The 14,064-nt window shown below is 42.8% G+C and overlaps 1 protein-coding gene across 2 annotated transcripts in view; it reads right to left on the bottom strand.

Annotated features, from left to right (window-relative positions):
• AGAP2 (ArfGAP with GTPase domain, ankyrin repeat and PH domain 2) overlaps window positions 1-14,064 on the bottom strand; it is a 270,155-nt gene that overhangs the window by 20,943 nt on the left and 235,148 nt on the right. For both annotated transcript variants that reach the window (XM_066584399.1, XM_066584400.1), the window contains exon 11: window positions 8,446-8,629. In XM_066584399.1, the coding sequence (XP_066440496.1) occupies window positions 8,446-8,629 (184 nt within the window). The remainder of the gene's footprint in view (window positions 1-8,445; window positions 8,630-14,064) is intronic.

Here is a 14,064-nt window from a genome sequence, read left to right as displayed (position 1 = left end):
GACCACAATAAACACACATTGCAGAAGTATTTCCCAACAGAGTATCATGAAATCATGTTTTTGCTTTCAAATCTATTGTTACGACCAGCGGGTATGGACCCACTGTGCCAACTAACTGGTTTGACTTTGGGCTAGACCAAAGGCCGTTATCCCGATGGCTCCCTGGTATTCACCCTTTAACCTCTGCACAGGGATCTGGCCTTCGCTGCAGGGGAATGAACAGGCTGCTACCCCCTGAAATAGTCACAGTGTAGGTGGCGGCTCACCCATGGGGCTCAGCACTGGTGCAACACACTATCTACTACAGTTTGGTGGATTTGCAAGTCTGAATGCCTCAAGTAAGCATGCATTTTCCCAGCTTCTCCATTTTTTGGCATGTGGTAGTGCTCTGACATTACTTCTGTTTTCAGGCCAAAGCGCACAGTCAGGATAGGGACCAATGTTGGGGCTGGTGGCATGCAAACAAGATCTGGGTCACAAGTCTGACTGTCGATGGGGCAGGCAGAGTTCAAGCAAATCCAGGTAACAATTCCAAAGGTCAGGGCAGGCAGAGTTCAAGCAAATCCAAATAACAAGTCCAACGGTTGGTGCTTGGAAATCAGAAGCAGAATACCTTTGCTAGGAGCAAGAAACAAATAAACCCCAAAACTCAGGCAAAGAGGAGCATCTCTGGCTCAGTTAAATAGATGAGTAATGGCTCATTAGCTTGCAGCTGGGCTAGGGGGCACTGGGAAGGATTAACTCGCTTAGTGCTGAAGGATAGTTTAGGTATAAGGCCACATGATACAGGGAGAGCAGGGCGACCATATATTTGATCTTGAACCAATGCATTCCTTGACAAAATCCTACCTACACCCCTGCCTAGATCAAGTTTCAGGAAAACAAGACAACATGATATATTTGATAACATTATTACAGTATGTTTGTAGATGCTAGATGGTTGCAAGGCTCATGTTGTTATTAGTAACTACTTGCTTTACTACATTTATTCTGCCTTGATTCTACAAAATAACTCAGAGATTACTATATACATGTACATGCCTCCAATCCATTCACTCTTTGTGGGTTTATCACATTTAACAGACCTGAAAGTGGCATGGCTTATGCAAATGTGTCCAAAATGAGCATATGTGGGGGGCCTTGAGGACATTCCTGGTTTGATCAAGATTGAGTCTTAAAATGGTCCTGTAAATATGGATTAATATTTTGGAAGTAGTGTTGAGCGAAACAAAACAGTCAAGCCCTGTTTTAGGTGGAACTTTGCTCAAAGTTTGGTGCAAACCTCAAAGGTTTGTCTCGGCTAAACATACTAAAACTCATTCTCTCAGTGGATAGCACTGTTGTCTTGCAGCACTGAGGTCCTAGATTCAAATCTGACCAAGGTCAACATCAGCATGGATGTTTGCATAGGTTTCTACAAGCATTCATAAAAACGCCATGCAGATAATGTCTTTGGTCAGATTTGAACCTACAAGGCAACAGTGCTAATCACTGAACCACATTTATGGAAGAGGAGGAAGAAGAGGAAGAAGAGGAAAAAGAAGGAGAACAGGAGGAAGAGGAAGAAGAGGAAGAGGAAGAAGAAGAAGAAGAGGGAGAAGAGGAGGAAGAAGAAGAGGAGAAGGAGTTGTTTTATGGCTCTTAGACAGTCTTAAACACCAGTTTTAGGGGTATTGGTGAAGGCTCCAATTTGTATGGAGTCGTTATAGTGTTTACAAGAGCTATATAAACTATCTACTGTAACTCTATGCCTCCAGTTTCACCAGTTAGTCAAAGACTTTTTCTATTGGAATTGTATAGTAAAAAAATTCTTTGTATCCTTCATCAGATTTTATATGTATGGGGTTGGGGGTGTATTTTCCCTAGAAGCATTACTCCTAAGAGAAACTTTCTCTGTACACCCAGAATCTAACACAGTCTGTATGACAATGTATGGAAGATAAAAATCTATACAAGTGTAGTGGCCCAGAACACCATCCTGGTCCCCTCCATAAATGTCATACATGTTTTGTTCTATGTAGATGCACTGTGCAAAGCTTGTCCTGTCATATCCAATGCATGTGTTGCACAGCTGCGGCGCTTGAAGAGGTTATCATTAAAAAAAATACTGCCTGCATGTAGATGTATCAGTTTGTTATGTCATGTGGTACAAGTGAGAGCAGGGAAGGGTCTGAGTTTTGTCTTCAATCTGTGAGCGCCATCTTGTTCAGGGACTCAAGAGAGTGCTAACAAAGAGCCACATGGAAGCACCTTCAGCTTCCATGTAGGTGAAGATGGAAGAGAAGGAGCGATATCCTGTAGCGTTTGGAGTGTGGATGTGAATGGACTGAGTCCTACCCTCAGAGAGAGAGAGAGAGAGAGAGTCCTATAATAGTTCTGTACAGGTATCAGTTCACACTACAGGCTTTTCCTGTGTGGCTGTCCAAAGTCAGGATCACCGCACAGAGGTACGCAACTGAGTTACACCCACGTGCCTGCTGTGCAGGGTGTTTATTGTTTTAGCCTTCCTGTCAATAATTGTCTGCCGGAGTGTCTGTGGTGTGACCCCTACCCCCCTTCCTCCTCTGGAGTGCTCCCAGTCCAGGAGCGGTACCGTACGGATAACATTGACTGTAGGACCGTGTTCATCCTGTGTATCCTCCCTACCTCTGAGTTCTAGCCTGCTGTTACTTAAAATGAATTGTACCTAAGCTTCCTTGAGCTACCAGCGGGGGAGAGAAAATGTCCTTTGTTCAGGCGCAACTACGCTCTATGCTGCTGAGCGTAGTTGCGCCCACTGCAATGTGTTTTCAGCCTTATGCTCAATGTTGGAAGTCTCTTTCCTGCAGGACTCCTCTATGAAATCAGCTATCTGCCTGTGAAACAATGTCCTGTATACAAAGCAAACCAAATAACAGATTTTCTTGAAATGTATGTCCAGACATTGGCTCCTAATCTGTTTTATGCCCATATGAGACCGAGTATAGTGAAAATTGTTCAATATCAGAGATCCAATCAGATCCTTTATTTGACTCCTTAAAGACGTGGACTGGTTACCAAACAACATCCTTTAACAGGGCTGTCTCTATGAAAATAATAAACTGAGCTGTACTTATCTTTCCGCCACTGCCGGGATCCAGCTCTTTAGCCCTGCTTGGGTGATTATTGTGACAAATAAGGTCAATGAAAGTCAAGTGTAGCCAATCAGAGGGGAGAATGCCTAATATAGCAGGGAATTACTGGTGATCATTGGGGGACTGGATAAGGGAGCATGAGTGACACATCTGTCCTGGATGTACTGAAACCGGTCCCCCGAACAGTTCCCAGGCTCTGCTTACACAGTGGAACAAAGAACCACCACAGGTAATGTGTGGAATAACAGATGGAGAGAGGAACTTTCCCTATATGACTAGAATCAAAGACCATAGCTGCCTATAGATGATGTCCCGTCCTGATAAGAACGCACCCGATCCACATTCCTTGGCCACTCACTGTCCCTACCTTGGACAGAAGTAAACAAGTAAGAATACAAATACAACCAGTAACCACAGTACTTAGCTTGAGATGAGCAGGAAAAAACAGGAGACCAAGATCCAGCTCTAATTCCAACAACCATAAGATGACGACTGAGAATAATCAGGTCCAAAGCCATGATAAGAATGAAAGCCCTTCCCAATTACTAAGCAGGTACAACAGGTAGCAGAACACTCCCATAGACACTCCTACAAGTGCTAGGAAAATCCAAAACGGCACTGGCATAAACCAGACCTCCATGAACGAAAACCAAAGCCAATGAGTTGGCTCTTTAAGAAATGAGGTGGGAGCATGCGCGAGCCCTACAGGCTGGGAGTGAGCAGAAGTGGAGTGCAGCATGTGACAGCTTGCGGCATCCAACCACAACCCCAAGGAGCAGGTTAGTTGAGTAAGAAGTAGCAAAGTGCTGTGAATTCTATGACATTGGTGTCACGAGTGATAAGTACTACTACTCCCCCAATCCCATTTATTGGCATTCCCTGTCCTAGGGGTGTCTAAGCTTGCCTGCAATTCTGCTCTGGCCTTGGCTACGTGTCATCCCTCCGGGACCAGAGCCTGGTAAGTGCTGCCATAACAAGCCAACATTTATCCCTCCCAGCTCTGAACAGTAGTCAAGTGTCTGGGGTCATCCCTCTGGGGTGTTGCACAAGTGTCATACACTATTGTATATGTTCCATTCTAGTATGTACAAGCCCTTAAAGGAAACCTGTCATGTTGAACCTGCAGTCTGAGATGTGGGCATCATGTTATAGAACAGGTAGAGAGGAGCAGGTTGATACATAGTTTTGTGACAAAAGATTTAGCATCATTTGTAATTTCATCATTTAATTGCCTGTTCATCTGGTATCCAGTGGGCGGCTCTATGAGTGATTGACAGCTCTCTCTGCATTCACAGTCATATTAAGAAAGTTGTCAGTTAGGTTACTCCACCCACTGGACTCTGAATGATCAGGGATTTCAATCAACACATTGCATAGCTTTCTGTAAAAAGTTTCAGCATCACTTATATCAATCTTCTCGGCTTTTCTTGCTCTATTATGATGCTGGTAGATTGCATTGTGATGTTGACAGGTTCCCTTATAATCTTAAAGCAACAGTTAATTTCCCACCTGCTTATGTTCTCTGTTTTATTAAAGATTTTATGCAAGCCCAATAAACAAAAAAAAGACGCTAAGATTATAGTTGGAACAAGAGAGTACAAAGAAATTACTCAGCTGAGACAGAACATAACAATTAAACTCAGCTATAAGACGCAATTACCGTGACTGTTGTGAAAAGAGATAATTAAAACATGCATTCCAGCAGAGTTGATAACCTTTCATAGGCTTCTAATCCAGATGGGGCAAGCTTGCTAAAAAGGCGATGTAAGATAAAGTAGTCATTTTAGAAGCAATTCACTCATAAGTTATTGGCGATATTAAGCTGCATTCAAGCATTAACATACTTTAAGAGACACTTCTCTGTGATGTTCAGATGGCAGCTGCCAGTTCTATTGTCTTGCAAATTCAATCTAATGTGTGAAAGATTCACTGTAACCAACTGTTGATGCCATAAACATGAATGTCTTTAGCCACTAGGTGGCACTATGTAATCATGATACAATGTGCAGTAATGGCAAATGCTACACCACTGCATACTCTGCCTGAGATTAACCTCTGTGTTATCAAGTACCAAGTGCATATTGGATACTTAAAGGGGAATTCTGGACTCTTTCAACTGATGACCTCTGGATAGGCTATCAGTAGTTGATCGACGGGGATCCACCACTCAGGATCCCCTTCTATCAGCTGATCATCCAGCCCGTTGTCAATGCAGCTTATAGGAGATCATCATAAGTGGTCAAAGCAGGAAGTGGGAGTGCCGGCTTTACTCTCATTGAAATTAATGGGAATTCCATGCTTCTACACTTCCTGCTCCTCTTTATGGTCAGGATGGGAAGTCTGGTCCTGATCATAAGAGAAGCTGGAAGTGTAATAGAAGTGCAGCGCTCCCATTAATTTCAATGGCAGTGAATCCAACACCCCCCCTTCCTGTCCTGATCACTGATGATATCCAGCCCGCTACTCCTAAAAGTGGTTGCCCCAAATTTTAAACTTATTCCGTATTCACAGGATAAGTGTATGACTTGCGGGAACCCCAACTCATCAGAAGAATGCGATTACCATGTCTCCCCTTATGAATGGAGCATGCACATTACCACCCTTCATCTCTATGGGACTGCTGGAGATTGCCAAGTGTTGCCAACGTCCGCCATAGAAATATGAGTGGGAGATAATGGTTTTTAAGCTGTAGCAAGCCTATATTTAAGTGCTGAGCCAAACCATTGGAGGTTTTACAGGTAGGGCACCATTTGGCATATAAAAGGAATGCAAGACAGCAAGTGTGAGCTTTTTGACCCTTATAGTGACCTTTGCCATATTCTATCTATCTATCTATTTATGCAAGTGGAGAAAAATTGCAGCATCCTCCGTTTTTGCACAGATTCTACACGAACAGCTTCCATTTAAATCAATGGAAGCCGTCCGATTCCCGGCCCTTCTACAATTGACATTGCGAAAAAGTCACGGATGACATGGGAAAATCAGGAGTTAAAAAAAAAGACCTGTACTGCGCATGTCCAACAGCTCAACGTGCATACCATCCGCAGTCCAGATGAAAACTGAAGTAACCAGGTACACGTGGATGCCACTGCGGCATCTGTCTCTGCCGTGTGCAGGGGGCCTTACTGTCTATACAGCTGTTTATTGATTCCCTTGGTCTTATCAAAATCACTCATCACGTCTTTTTATGAATATGTTTGCTTCCATTTGTAACTTTTATCCTCATTAGCATCACTTTATGTTTATTTTTGTGGATTAGTATCAACAATTGTTTACCTGACGTCGATCCAAAGTAGGGATTGAAAAGCGTTGTATAAGTTCAAATAAAATACTACTTTATTACGACACCTTCTGTGTGGTCAAATACACCAACAGATCAGTGAGCGAACTGTTTACGCACTGATTTGTTTGTATATTAGGTTTTCTCAGCTGTTAACATTAAGGCTGGGTCCTCACGCGGCGTACTTTCGGCAGAAATCTCGCGGTTTGGCCGCAGTGAAAAACCACAAGATTTCTGCCGAGAAAGCTCTGCTTCAAAACCCACGGCACTTAGCTGCAAGTTTTGAAGCAGCTTGGCCACACACTTTTCCATTGCGGACGGCGCTTCCATAGTGGAGAGCGCGGCCGCAGCAGGAAAAAAAAAGAATGGACATGCTGCAGCCAGCGAACCCGCGCCACAACGCCGGCTTCTGCTGGCTTTGCCGCGACAGATTTGCCATCCTGTGTGGACAAGATTTCTGAGAAATCCTGTCCACATGGCTGACTAATCCAGGGGTTAGCGGTTGCAGGCGGATTTGCCGCAGCGAAATTCCAGACAGAATTTCATGCGGAAAATCCGCCCCGTGTGAGCCTTATGCTTAGGATAGTATTAAAGTAGAAGCCATTAGTCAGTTGCTGCATCGCGGTTATATGTGTGCGCATACATTGTTGCTTGTCTTGGTGCCCTTATCCATGAGTTTATTTTAATCTTCTGTGCGGTGTCTTTGGGCATCCAATGTGGAATCTATTGAGATTACTGGAAAATGGTCAGCAACGCCCAACATCAAGGAGCATCAAACAGGGTCTTGTTGAAATACCTGTCCTTCCAAGTGCTATACTTGGCTTCTCTTCGCCAGTCCCACAGAAATGAATAGAGCAGTAAAGCACGCACTCATTCATGTGGGAGGACACAGGACCCTTGTTCTCATGATCGTGGGGGTTACAGCTATTTTTCCTGTACATGGATCCCATTGTAAGTCAATCAGTTTCGAGAGGTATAGGTGTAATATAAGCAATGCTTAAAAAGTTTTTGCCAAATTTTGCATTTATCACCTGTCCAGAAGATAGAGGATATGTGTCTGATATGAGGATAAGTTACCAGGTAGACGGATGTGCATCCACCTTGCCACACACAGTTTTGACTTAGAGCTTTCTGAGGAGGTAGCACTTATGGAACCCCGATTTTCACCCTTGACCTCTCCAAGCATGATTTGGTCTTTTGCTGCAGAGTCCCCAAGCTGTTAATTGCAGAGGTAATCTTGGTGTTGTGGCTCTGATGTTGCACAGGGCTGAAGCATGGCATGTGATGGTGTGAACAGGTTTATTCCCAAAGGACTAGCTATGGTCAGAGCTGGTGGTAGAGGCGCAATAATGAGGTCCAAGCGGAAAAATAGGGCAGGCAGCAGGCAATAACAAAGTCCAGAATACAGACCTGTGGTCAGGGAGCATAGAAATCAGAAATGTCAGGAACACTGGCGAAAGTCAGAATTGGAATACAGAAGCTGGGGCTTTGTCAAAATGGCTACAGCAGACCGATTGCTTGGGCATCCTCCATATGAGGAGGATGTCTAATATAGTGAGGCCTGGATAAGGATTGGTGGGGAATATGTTTATGGCTCATGGACTGGCCTTTACATAGAGGGAGCGGAAGGGCACACGCACCCTACCGGAAGACACCAGGGAGGCACAGGTGTGCAAGATGGCAGTACCTGACTATGGTCCAACTAGCAGGTGAACCAGGGAAGCAGTGACAGTGCGCTGTAACATGAGTGTTTGATTGGTAGTGGGACAAAAACTGGGAATCTTGCCACTGTTCCCCCATCTGAATGAATCAATGTGTAGAGAATGTCTCAAATATGATATATATATATCATACTTTTATTTCAGTTGGGTGTATCCATAGGCATAAACGGAGAACTACTGTATGTACATATCCCATCCATAAAACTACCTGTATTGGCAACATATAAGTTCCTGTCTGCAGAGTCCCTGAAAGCTTCTCTTTAGGGACCTAGTTTTAGCGAAGACCCTACCTTGCATGATGCACAGTAATGTGTACATGTACATCACTTACTTGTTGTTGGAGGCTTGGTACTGGGGGCATCTATCACCGATGGGCTGCTCACATCTTTTAATAAGCCATTGATACTGGCTGATGGGCCACATGCAGAAATAGCTCTTGGTGGTCTCTTGCCTGGTACCTTTACTGTTGTTCTCAACAGATCCATCTCCTTCCCATGAGTGCTGTGCAAATAGTCCTTTTAATAGAAAAAAAGATAAATATATGAATATATGCACACTTTAAGACATTCTAAATTACAGTATACACAAAGCTACATACAGTATATAGACATCTGACTTAGCTTACATTTCACAATGTATAGGGTAAGAAGACTTTCTTCAAGTTGCAACTGCAGCCGGCATTTGGTGCTACAACGCATGTTAGGGGGGTGGTGTACGGGACATTTTCCAACTTAATGCATTCAGTTGTTTTAACTCTTTTTTGTCCCAAGAAAATAGTAAGACCAGGGGCAGTACTAAAAGAGACTGGGCCCCACAGCAACTTTTGAATTCCCACTCATCCCCTTGAAAATAAAGATTAACTTGCTCTATGTGAAATTTAAAGGGAACTGGTAAGCAGCATCTACCCACGTAATACATCTGCACTGCCATGTACTGTAGTTAAATAGCTTTCTAATCATGTATCTATACATATAATTAGTACCTGTATTATAGCAAAGATGAGCTTTGATTGCTGCATGTGCTGTATGCCAATAAACTTCTCAAAGTCATGGAGATGGAGCCATTTGGCTGACTAGTCGCAGAGGCCGGTGAAGCCAATGCAAGTATACCCAGCCTCACTCCTCATGCCGGAGAACTAGAAGACAATGGTGTATGCACAGAATTTTGAACATTTTGATCATGATCGATCCATGCCTCAGGGAAATCAGTCAAGCCAGAATGGTAATTCTTAGGGACTGGTCTTTGTGACTATTCAGCAAGGCTCCACCTCTATGACTTTAAGAAGTCAATTTACATATGGCATGTGTGGCAATCAAAGGATGTATTTTACATAATAAAGGACATGCTGCAATTTTTTTAAGCATGGACTATTGCCCTGTAAAAAAAAAAAATTGCACATGTGAATGACTGCATTCACTTTAATGGGTTCAAGTTAGAGAGTTCTGTCAGTTGCAAACTCGGATGGAACTTGGATGTTAAACTTGCCCGTGCGAATTGTCCCTAAATGTAACAGACATTCTTAGATAAATTACATGATATGAGATATTAGTGATTTGGGGAAAAAATTCTATCACAGGACAGGAGAGGACCTAATGCACACTGTTCACTGCTCTCTCATTGGACAATGCTGATCATGTGAGCAGCTCTGGCCAATCAGGCAGGAGGTATAGTGAATTGCTTCCAATGCATTGTGGGGATAGGTAGATTGAAGATTGTATTGGCCATCTTGGAAGGAGGGACAATAGAGAATTACAACTGCAGTTAACATATCCCCCACCCTCTTCAGTTTCGGAACAGAGCGTCACTATAATAAAATTTTTAAACTTATCTTGTAGCACATTCACAAAGCCATATTTTAATCTGTGTTATATCTTTATGTTATTTTTAAATTTTTCCTTTTTTATTCTTATATAACGAGGTTTGTAAAAGTAAAAAATGCAATTATAGGTACAAGGTACAAGGTACTATGACCAAGGGCGTAACTATAGGGGATGCAGAGGATGCAGTTGCACCTGGGCCCAGGAGCCTTAGGAGGCCCATAAGGCCTTTCATCTCCATATAGGGAGCCCAGTACTATGAATAAAGCATTATAGTTAGGGGCCTGTTACAGACTTTGTATTGCAGTCCAGTAGCTTCAAGTGACGCCTCTGTATCTATCTATCTATCTATCTAACTATCTATCTATCTATTTATCTATCTATCTCATATCTATCTATCTATCTAGCTCATATCTATTTATCTAGCTCATATCTATCTATCTATCTCATATCTATTTATCTATCTATCTCATATCTCTCTTTCTCTTATATCTCTCTCTCATATCTATCTATCTATGGTATAAGTTATACATCTCCCTGTATGTACTGTATGCACTTCACACACAATTAAAAAACGCATCAAAAACACATGCAGCTTTTAATAGTGTAGGCAGTTTTTTAAAAACTTATGTAGTCTTTGAATACCACATGCTGATTTTTTTATGTGTTTTTCTTAATTGTGGTTCAAAAGTACAAAGACAAACATGAACCACCCAAAGGCTACTTTCACAGATGCGTTCAGAAAAAGCAGCTCGAAATTGTGGTATTTTTACAGCAATTTCGAGCGGCGGTTTTGAACGTGTGGTACGGCGCTTTTTAATGCACCCTATCTTTGTCATGGGTGAGGAGGGGCGTTCAAAAATGGAAAAATGCAAAGCTAGAACAGATAGCTCTTGCAAATTGCGCCGTTAGAAACACCGCATTTTAGCCCAGGTCTGGGTAACCCCATTAAAATCAATGAGAGCGTAGTACCGCAGTTAGGATGGCGTTCAGGACACCACACTAGTAGTGGTAAAAAGCGTTGTATGTGTGAGAGTGGCCTGCCGGGCTACAAACAAATGTTCATGCAGTGCAGGAAATACATCATGTTTAGAAAGATTATGCCAAGGGGCTAGATCATGTATGAAAATTCATTTTGCAGCTGTAGGCAGCACAATTTAGGTATGGGCACAGTGGGGGGGCAGCCCAAGTTGAGGTTTTGCACCCGGGTCCCTGAGCCTTTGGTACGCTCCTGTATATGACCTTTTATAACATGCAAGCAAACACACAAAGCTTAGGATTTGGAAAGAATTTCAGATTTTCAAATGTATCTACAACCAAAAACTAGTTTAATACATTGATAAATGTAGCCAGTTGAATTTAATCTCCTTGGTGAAGCTGTACTGCTTTGTGTGAAGTTGTCTTTCAGAGCCTCTAACAATCTAGCTACTTTAGGTATAGCTATGCCTGGAGAACACCGAGACGTGAAATTAATGACCCCTATTGTTTCTTCACTAAATAGTGACCCTGCATTGTAAAAGAAAAATCATGACAAAAAAGTTGTAAATTGGGCTACTTTAATGTCGCCTGTCATCAGTGACAACATATAGTGGTGTGAAATGTTGCCTTGTAAATATGGGTCATTGGGTGAAAAAGTCACCTCTCTCTGTATTCACTGCGGTGTGAGATTCGTCTGGATCAAGGTGACCTTAGAGTTTTTAGAGTAGCAGTGGTGCATTTTTGCAGACAGACAGTAGGTGGCGGGTGAAGAAGGGAGCTCTGTATGTCTGCAGGTGATTAAGCATCTGAACAGCCGAAAATGATAATGGAGTATGATCAGAATTTCTAATAGGCTTGCGATCGCAAACTGTGGAGCACATTCGTAAAACTGTCACAAACAACAGTTAGAGTGAGTTAGGCCAGTTATACATCTGCATTGGAACCTCCGGTTGGAGGTTTCATCGCAAGTCTGGCTCAAAATATTGGAAGATAAAGCGCTGCATGCAGCGGTTTTCTTCCGTCCAAAGACCGGGCAGCTGGGCAAAAAGTGGGCGGACCCCGTTATAGTCAATGGGGTTCATCCGGCGTGTTTGGTTCTATCCCGAGACGAGCCGTTCACCTGCGGGTTTCCCCTTCCCTGCTCCCTGAATGGGAGGCTGATTTCTAATTTGTTGCAGACCCAATGCCAGTTTGGAACAGCGTAGCTCACTGTGCTACCCTACTTCCATTCACTGATATGGGAGTTACGGAAACAATGTAGAATGGCTAATGTGAGTGTTTCCGTGATCCCAGCCACTGGTAGCTGAGATGTTAACCCTTTCCAATCCAGTTTGTATCCTGGTTTTCCTAGGGGGCTTACTCTTTTTCTGCCATTATACAATGGCGCTATCTGCTGGCTAAAGCCAGTACTGCATGAGGTGACACGTTGGATAGGCTCTGACAGCAGAGAGGCTGGCAATATACAGTAAGAGAACCCCGACGAACGTCTTCCAACATCGGAGCCGTACAGCCTTAAATCATAATGTCTTGAGATGTCAGACAGTGGATTGGAAAGGGTTAATACTCCAATATAAAAAAGTGCCAAACATATTTTAAATTAATGCCAGAAACCAATTGAGTTTACAGTTCGAATATCTACTACAATTATTCACTACTTGCAAAGCATGAAAATATAATTTTCACATCAAATAACTTTGCAGTGAAACATTCTAGAGATTCAAAGGCACAACTCGAATTCTTTCGGCACCATAGCAAACTCATGATTTCCCTCTCTCTTTGGTGATAGTAAAGGCAGATTTGCCGACCTATAGGAAACAGTGTGACAAATCTGCAAAATTGGAATCAGGTGCAAAGTTCACTCATTTCAGGAGTAAAGCACTCAGTAGGATAACTTCTTTTAATCCCTTGCTGTCGCGGCCTTTTTTTTATTTTTATTGTTTTCTCTCCATTTTCAAAAATATCATAACTTTATTGTTCCAGTGACATGAAGGCTTGTTTTTAGCAGGAGTTGTATTTTTCAATGGTGCCATTTAACATACCAGATAACGTATTGGAAAACTAAGGCTAAGGCCTTATACACATGAGCATTTTTACACAGCTAATTAAGGGCGCCTACCCACTGGCGTTGCCGATTTTCGTGTGTGAAAAACGCAGTGTTTTTCGCGCCTTTTTCGCGGAGTTTTTCGCACCTTTTTCGCAGCGTTTTTCGTTAATTTCCATTGACAATCATGGGTGCATTAAGAGAAAAATAAGGAGACATATGCAACTGACAGTTCCTATGTGAAAAATTGCAACGAAACGAAAAAAAAAAACAACAAATGGACAAGAACACATTCTATGCTAATTGCTCTTCAGGAAAAACGCAAAACGCAATTTAGCATCGCAGGAAAAAAAATCGCCAGTGGGTAGGCGCCCTTAGCCGGGATAAAAAATCTCGGCCATCTGAGGCATTGGTTCCCAATGTTTTCAATGAGATGAGCAATTTTTAGCCACGTAAAAACGTTGCGCCGGGAATAATAGGACATTGGTGTCCGAAAACGGAGACTGATGATATACGCAGCGGGAAAAGATAGGTCTTGTCCTATCTTTTTGCCGAGATACGCTGGAAGCTCCCATAGACTTCTATGGGAGCTGAAAAAAAGGGAGGGGGAGGGAGTTTACCTGCATCCAACGCTGGGATGAGGGGTAGTTTCTATTGATACCATTTTGGGGTATATACATAGTATGGAAGGCTGAAAAAAGACATATGTCCATCCAGCTCCAGTTATTATATTCCAATGTTGATCCAGAGAAAGGCAAAAAAACCCCATAAAACAACTGTTAATTTTTAGAGATGAGTGAACGTACTCTTTTCGGGTGTTTTTGCACTCGAGCACTGCTTTTTTCGAGTAACTGACTACTCGGGCGAACCACTGACTACCACGCCGCCCCCCGAATTTTTTCGTCCAAGTAGTCAGTTACTCGGAAAAAGCAGTGCTCGAGTGCAAAAACACCCGAACCGAGTGCATTCGCTCTCTATTACTTTTCCTCTTTTTAGGTAAAAATTCCATCCCGGCTCCAAATCTGGCAGCCAAATCCCTGGATCAACAACTCTTCTGAAGTTAGCTTGTACTGCAGAAATTCTGCAACATGTGAGTGTAGCCATACAAGTAAAA

The sequence above is a fragment of the Eleutherodactylus coqui genome, chromosome 1 (assembly GCF_035609145.1).
Source record: "Eleutherodactylus coqui strain aEleCoq1 chromosome 1, aEleCoq1.hap1, whole genome shotgun sequence".
NCBI lineage: Eukaryota > Metazoa > Chordata > Amphibia > Anura > Eleutherodactylidae > Eleutherodactylus > Eleutherodactylus coqui.
This window is presented reverse-complemented; position numbering and strand designations above follow the sequence as displayed.